At 32.5% G+C, this 8,196-nt stretch overlaps 1 protein-coding gene across 1 annotated transcript; it reads left to right on the top strand.

The window, feature by feature from the left end:
- Nucleotides 1-4,863: 4,863 nt before the first annotated feature.
- LOC113735582 (limonoid 7-O-acetyltransferse-like) lies at nt 4,864-6,039 on the top strand. The gene has a single exon (XM_027262578.1). The coding sequence runs from the start codon at nt 4,864-4,866 to the stop codon at nt 6,037-6,039; it is 1,176 nt and encodes a 391-aa protein (XP_027118379.1).
- Nucleotides 6,040-8,196: the final 2,157 nt, after the last annotated feature.

Genomic DNA, 8,196 nt, shown 5'->3' with positions numbered 1-8,196 from the left:
TCACGCTGAACCACCAGGAGTAGCTGCGACTGAAGAGCATTCTGAGCTGATTAGTATGAAGTTAGGAAAAATTATCCCAATCCCAGAATGAAAATAGGAAGAAATTGATAATCAACTGTCTAGGCATTAACATACCAACGGTTTGGCAATTAAATTGAGGTGTAATTAATGACGAAATAATAGGTAATTTCAAAGTTGGGCTTAGAAGGAAGAGAAAATGATGAGGCAATCGTTGTAGATAAAGCAAAAAGGGAAAACTTAACTCCTGAAGCTGAAAGGGGATAAACTGACCAACGTTTGTGGCTCATAAATGCAGATTATAAATGATAGATAAATGGGTTCCAACCAAACCATTAACATTCATAAGAGTTCGGCAACCATTCAAAAGTTTTAGACAAAGCAACATCTCAAACGGTTATCTGCACCTGAAAAGGAAAATTATTGGTAGTTAAGGGATATTCTGGTAATTACACCAACGCACAAGCATTTATGGGTTGTACGAAATGCAAAAACGACTGCATACTAATTACACATTCCATCAATACCCAAATGGCTCATCAATGACAACTTTAAATGTATTAAAATGGGGTCATTTCAGTAAACATATCCAAATACATGCTTCCTTAACTTGTACAAAAAGCTTTTAAACTTATACACGACATACCACATTCCTAAAAAGCCCCCACCTATGCAGTTAAAATTCAACCTATTCTTTGATCAAAACTCAATCTTATATAGCATAAGGATATATATATATATATATATATATATATATATATATAATGGGTTTCCTATCTTTATTTTAGGGTTAATCAAGGTATGAGTTAGTCATACTTTAGCACTCCCAACTTCCAAAATATACTTTACCCCCTAACTAGGCAAATGTTAAAATGTTTAAAATCATAAAGAAAAGGGTTAAAAGCATTAAACCCTCCTGAACTTTACCCCTAGTTACACTTCCCCCCTCAACTCAATAAATAGGCACTTTACCCCTTGCTTTATGTTTTTGGGCAAAATTGCCCCTTTTAAATTAATTATTATTTTATTTCTTGTCTCTCCTTTGTTGCCCTTTTTTACTTGTCAATTTTATTTATTTTTTTAATTTTTATCCCTTCTCTCATGTGATCAACTATTTTATTCTCTTTGCTATATTATTTATATATTAACTTTAATCTTCTTAAACGTATTGTTTATTTATTTTTAGCTTATTTAGTTTTTGTTATTGAAAAAGGTGATGACCATAAAGTCTAATCTATAACAAAGTATGTATTATCTCTATGCATAAACTATTTCATACATTACTTAAATCAATGTGTCTAGAGTTTAGAATAAATTAGTTGTTAATGAAACAGTAGCAGTTAATCAACTATACATAAAAAAGTAAATAAAATTATTAATTACTTTATTTTTTGGGATATAATTTTAAATATTAAGTAACTTAAAGTTCTAGTTTGCTAATATCTTCCTAAACATTCAATTTACAAGTAATATGCAAATTTTCATTATAACTAGCATATATCAATTTTTTATACTATATAGTTTGTCTTAAATTTTCTAATAATGTAAATAAATAAAACAAGAATGAAATTATAAATAAAATATTTTTACAATAAACATATAAATTAGTAATACTAATAAGAAAGTGAAACAAAATAGTGACATGTGAGAAGTGAAAAAAGAAATTAGTAAAAAAGGAAAAATGAAAAAAATAAAAGAAAGTAGTGGAAAAATAAAAACAAGGAAATGAATAAACAAAAAAGAAATAACATAAAATAGTAAGGGTAGTTTTATCTTAAAATATCAAATAGGTGGGGACACGGTGCTTATTTAATGAATTTAGGAGGACAAAGCACAACTAAAAGTAAAGTTCAACGGGATTTGGTGACCAATTGGCTGGATAGGGTTTCTCTGTGGGTCCCCCTTAGATTGCTCTGTTGGGCCGGTTTCTCGATGCTTCCTGCGTTTGCTGAGTGTAAGTGTGTGTGTGTGGGTTTCTACCAATGAGGTAAAAAAACGGGATTTGGTGCATTTAACCCTAAAAAAAATTGTATTCGAATGACTTAAATAGCCATGGTTTGTTAGTGAAGGTACAATTGTAGCCTTATGTTGAAGGGAAAATAAGGCATATGACTAGGGAAGAGAAAAAAAGAAAGAAAACTTATTGCTGAGTGAAAAATGTATAGTCAATAATCAATAATCAGTAGGGCAAAGAAAATCTCAAAAAGCCCCGAAACCCTTTCAGAGAAATCAAAAAAAAAAATTGCCAAATACCCACTGAATCTTCACTTCATTAAACGGTTGAATCGGTCGACGAAGAGGACAAATTAAGTGATTTAAGAAGCACTGAAGTGATTCTGTGAAGTAGCAATAACATCAAAATAGGGTTTTCACTTTGTACTTTGATGAAATTGAGCAATTCGAGGAAGAGTTACTGTGATTCATTTGTTGAAGTTAGATTGCATAAAGTTTAGGATTTGGCTCATTTGATGAAGTTAGAGTGCAAAAAATTTGGCTTGACTTCTGTTTTTTATTGCACCTTTTGGTGAACATGTACTAGCCGGAAAGGTATTAGTCCAATGATCAAAAATTTGAGCGCTGGGTAGTAAGAGGCTGAGGGTAATTTTGGAAGTGAAATGTTGAAGTGGAAATAGTTCAAAAGCACTAACGATGTAAATTTGAGATGGTGAAATGTATATTTTAAAAGATGGAAGAGGTGAGGTGATACTACTCCATATCTTCAGTTGAGCAAAGTGTGCTTAACCCTTTGATCAAACTATATTATTTTATAAGCTAATCTTTTATAGTTGTTGACAGAGTAATTGTACGCAAAGCAGGGGGAATACCTCAATCAGGCAATCACATACAGAAGTGCAATATAAAAATACAGTAGATAATTATCAAAATAAGGAGTTGGCACTGTTGTCAGGAACAACTGTGTGAGGTGATATATGGCCCAAATTTGCCAATAATGCCAAAATCAAATTGTAAGAACCAACTATCACTATGTAATTCTGACACAACAAATATATGTGGACCCATAGAAAAAGAAACTCCTAGCTCTAGCCATACACAAGTATTGCTGTGATCTTTGTATACACCTGGATCTCTACACTGTAGTGTAGGTACAAGGTCTTCTAACATCCTGTACAATATTCTTACCATAGATAAACTCAGAGGGATATAAAAAATTCTAAACACCTTCAAGTTCTCATGCCTACATACTTGGTAGACTGTAGCAGCAATTTAATTCTACGTACAATCTTCAGAACAGCTTTTCCAATATAGGTACTGTTGATCAGTCCAATTAAGCCCTTCATTTCAATCCCCAGCCATAGTTTCAAAAAACAGCAGCTTCTGTACTGGTTCTCAGGTTCCAGAGGTAAAGGGACAAATAAAGAATAGGTGCTCAATTGTTTGGTTATCCATAGGACGCAGCACACTCTTAGATTCCTTCTAGATGTTAGGTGGCAAATAATTATCTTCCGGCGCTCTCATCAATCATTGTACACATTTTTTGTGTTTTAACCTCGAGCACTCAAATTTCAAAACCATATAAAAGGTTTTGTATGAATAATTTCAAGCCAAGAAATCATTGAGATTGTAATACAAGTGTGCATGAATATTAGAACAGCTGTGGGGAACTTACAACTTTGGAAAGGACAAAACTTTATATTTAAACCCATAGCCAATTAAATAGATAAAAAAGCAATGCTAAGGCTAGTATTCCTTAACGTCCATCTACCCCTCAAACTATATGCAGAGACTGGTTTTGTCATAACAATACTGGGTTATAGGATTTTTGTCTTACACTATAAGAGTAATGCATTTTTATTAAATCTTTTTTTTTTCTTTGAGATGAATTTAGTGTAAACCCATACGTGCTTCGTATTTAGCATAGAACATTACCACTTTTGAGTTGAACCAATCCGCTATTCTATATAAGCTCTATACAAACTGAAGTTATATCTCACGTTCTGGTTTCTTTCATATCTCAAAACTTATTGCTTTTACCTTTTAGTCTATTTGGTTGCAATTCTTGGCTTTTTCCTTTTTTTTGTGGGTAAATTACTATTTACCACCTTGTGGTATTGTATTTTACCACACAACACCCTCATATATGGTACAATTTATCTACATGTTCATCACTATGATTTTATCTAAAGTGAAAAATTAATGCTAAGCACCTCCAGTTATCGTGATTGACCCAAAATCATTTCAAAAATTTGTGTTACGCATAAAATGTGCAATATGTTAAAATATGAAATATTCACTTAACTACTATGTTGTTTTGTATTCAACTATGTATGGTTCAATAATGTCCACTTAATCTTCCCTTAATTTTTTAAAAAGTGATTATTGTCTTTAATATCTAAATAAGGACATAATTGAAATTTAGCTAATATAGTTAGCAGAGACATTTTTCATCAATTTTTTACTTTATATTAAATCACCCCTGGGTGGGTGGGGAGGGTAAATGGATGTTATAAAACAATAGAGGATTATGCATTAGAACACGAAATCCCAATGGGTAACTTGTAATTTACCCTTCTCTTTTTCTCGTTATCTTTTTTTTTTGTGAAAAAAAATTAATTGAGCAATTTTCCTAGAAAACGTAGTTATATAGATAATCCTAGTCGTATAGCAAAAACATCCAAGTAATATCCATAATTGGATGTAAAAATGGAAGTAGAGATCATTTCCCAAGAGATAATAAAACCATCTATCCCAACACCTGATCACCTAACAATCTTCAAAAGATCCTTTCTCGATCAAATTAGTGGTAGATTTCTTGTGAGATTTATCTCCTTCTATCCAGGAAAAGAAACAAATTTGAAGATCAATCAAGTCACACATCAACTGAAAATGTCTCTTTCCCAAACTTTAACTCTCTATTATCCACTTGCAGGCGTCTACAAGGATGATTCATCCATTGAATGCAATGATAAAGGAGCTCTATTTGTCACAGCCCATGTTCATTGCAACATCAACGAGCTACTAAATCTACCAAAATTTCAGCAGTTTCACAAGCTTGGCACCTCTTCAAAGTTCCATGAAGATGGTCCTTTCCAAGTTTTTGTTCAATTCAACACATTTTCATGTGGTGGGGTTGCGATTTTCACGTGTTTCTCTCACATGGTCATTGATATGACAACTATCAGTGTTTTCCTGAAATGTTGGGCTGCAATTTCTAGAGGTTCTCAAGATGATCAATCACCAGGTCATCCTTATCCTCGGTATGAATCACTAGTGCTTTTCCCTCCTAAAGACTCTGTTCCGCTTGGTTTCTCGGTGGTGGTCAAGGGATCCTTACTCAAAGATGGAAGAAGTATACGAAAAAGATTCGTGTTCAGTGCTCCAGCAATATCTGATCTCAAAGTGAAAGGTTCCAGCAAACGCGTACCGGATCCTACAAGTGTTGAAGTTGTGTCATCTTTCATCTGGAAGCATGCAATGGCTGCAGCAAAGGTAGTAAAGGGTTTCCAACAGCCATCAGTAATATTTCATGCAGCAGATTTGCGAAGAAGAATGGTGCCACCTCTACCAGAATATTCTGCTGGGAATATTGGTTCTCCAATCGTTGCAGAATATGATAAGATTGATGATTTGGAGGTAAAATTCGGAAGATTAGTGAAAATACTAAGATTGGCTAAGGAAAAAAATAAGGATGAATTTGTGCCAAAATTACTTAGTTCTGCAGGGTTTGATATGTTGATTAAGTTTTTGGAAGACTGGGGAGAAAAGTGCAGTAACAAAGATTTAAATACTTACCAATTCAGCAGCTGGTGCAAAATAGGATTAAATGAAGTCGATTTTGGCTGGGGAAAACCAATTTGGACTAGTTTGGTAGGTGGTACTGAGGTAGAATCCATGTATAAGAATTTTGTGGTTCTTGTTGATGGATCAGATGGTGGGATTGAAGCATGGTTGATATTGGAGCAAAAGGAGATGGCTGTACTGGAAAATGAAGGGGAGTTCCTTGCTTATGCTTCTCCAAATCCTGGGATCATAATATCTTTAAAAAAATTTAAATCGACATAGGATTTGGGACTTAGAATTATATTTTGTTATTCTTGTTCTATGCATGAGACAATAAAAGAACATTCTTCTGTACAATTGATGAACAAGGCTGCGATGACAACCTGAATGGTAAGTTTGTATTAAGCAAATTGGAAGTTTAATTATGAAATAATAACTCCTGTTTTTTCATCCTAACTACCAAATCAGCATGTGCCAGCAACATTTAAGCACCGACAAACAAAAATCTCTATTTTGTTACTCGGAATATCAAAATATACTCTCACAAAGAGGGTAAATGCAAAAAGCTTGCTCATAACCTTTCGTAAGAGATTGTTGGGGGAAAAAAAAAAGAAAGTGGAATGATTTTATACTACTAGTGTAATTATTGCATTCTTTTGCAAAGACTAAAATAGTTGTATTATAATTTTTGTTGTATTCTTACAGTAATTGATATTTATCTCCTTGTTAATGTCACTATGTAGTACAAATTCTCCTTTGAGACCGAGTGTAGAGGCCAATTAGCATTTGAGATCGGTTGCGACTTGTATTGATGCGCCTAGATAACTCGAACCCATTTTGCCCAAAAAAAAAAGATTAATCTTTGCTACACTGTTAGTGTATACACTGACGGGGGCATACCATCTAAATTTGAATTTAAATATCAAATTTTATATATGTGACATGCCTATAGATCCGCTAGTGTATATACTGTCAGTGTATAAAAAATTTATCCAAAAAAAAACCAAAATTTTCAATCACAGAGTTCTTTTTGTTTTTTTAAGACAATCAAAGAGTTAAATCAAGTTGCATTGGCGGTAGCTCAGACCCTAATTAAAAATAGTGTAATGGTGTAATCAATTCTACCATACACTAATTATGACTCTTTGGATGAAGACATTTCAGAGGAATTTTTTTTTTTTTTGGTTACCAAACTTCTTGTAACAATTAAAAATACTGTAATGATGTAATACGATAGTGAAAGCTGGTTTATCCTCTAGGCATCGTTGTTTCAGAAAGCTGTGCTGGATGATGTAAGGTTCTTACTGCTTCATGGGCAGGATTTAACTGGAGCCGGTGGGTTCTGGAGGATATGTTTTGTTATTGGTAAATCCTCTGTCTTGTTTTCGTTTTATAGAATTGAATATATAATAATATAGACCATAACGCAGGCCGAGTGTCATATCTCATATAAAAAGGATTCTAGTAGCATTACAGACGTTGTAATTTTGAAAATTATAAATATATAAAAAATTTCTTTGACCGTTAATTGAAAGAGTAAAATATAGAAAAGTCTCTTGAGGTTAAACGAATATAAAGAAAAAACCTCCATAGTTTCAAAACATACACCCGGGTACTTCATGATCTGAACTAATTTTAAAAAGCAATAGAAATCGTTTGAATTGACGAGTTGAAAATACACGCGTTTCTTTTGCAAGTATTTGTACTAGAAACAAACAAATTTCCAGTTGATATATGTATTATATCCTTAGAGTTATAATAGAAAAGAGTCCCATGTGATTAAGGAAACTTATAGAAAAAGTCCCTTATGATTTTAAATCATATAATCTAGTATCTCGTTGTTTGAACTAATGTGAAAAATCAACAAAAATAATTTAAATTAACAAGTTTGAGGTTGCTTAATATGGTAAATAATTTTTTGATTCAAATTTTTAGCTGATATACCTATTAAACCCCTTAAAACTCATAAAATTTTCAAAAACAACCCAAAACTCTCAAATACAACTTACCTTATTCTTATGCACAAAATAAATAAATAAATAAAAGTAACATGTAACCATAGGGGGCTTTTTCATAGGTTAGCTTAACCGTAGGGAGTTTTTCTGTAAGTTTGCTTAATAGGATGGTTGTTAAAAGATCTTTTATTATTTATATATATTAGGGTAATTATGTCATCATTTCATCCGCATCCATTAGTTTTGACGATTTCCGTTGTTGTTTCAAATTAGTTCAAACTATGAAGGATCGAAATATATGATTTGAAATCATAAGGGACTTTTCCATAGATTAGCTTAACCACAGAGGGGTTTTTAGTATTTTATCCTTAATTGAAATGTTAAATACTTGTAAAAGTGTCTCAAATGTAAAAAGCACTGAGATATCTAAAATATACAGATAAAGAGATAAGATAGCGATAGATTTGAGAATTCTAGTGGTAAA

The sequence above is a fragment of the Coffea arabica genome, chromosome 3c, assembly GCF_036785885.1.
Source record: "Coffea arabica cultivar ET-39 chromosome 3c, Coffea Arabica ET-39 HiFi, whole genome shotgun sequence".
Lineage (NCBI taxonomy): Eukaryota > Viridiplantae > Streptophyta > Magnoliopsida > Gentianales > Rubiaceae > Coffea > Coffea arabica.
This window is presented reverse-complemented; position numbering and strand designations above follow the sequence as displayed.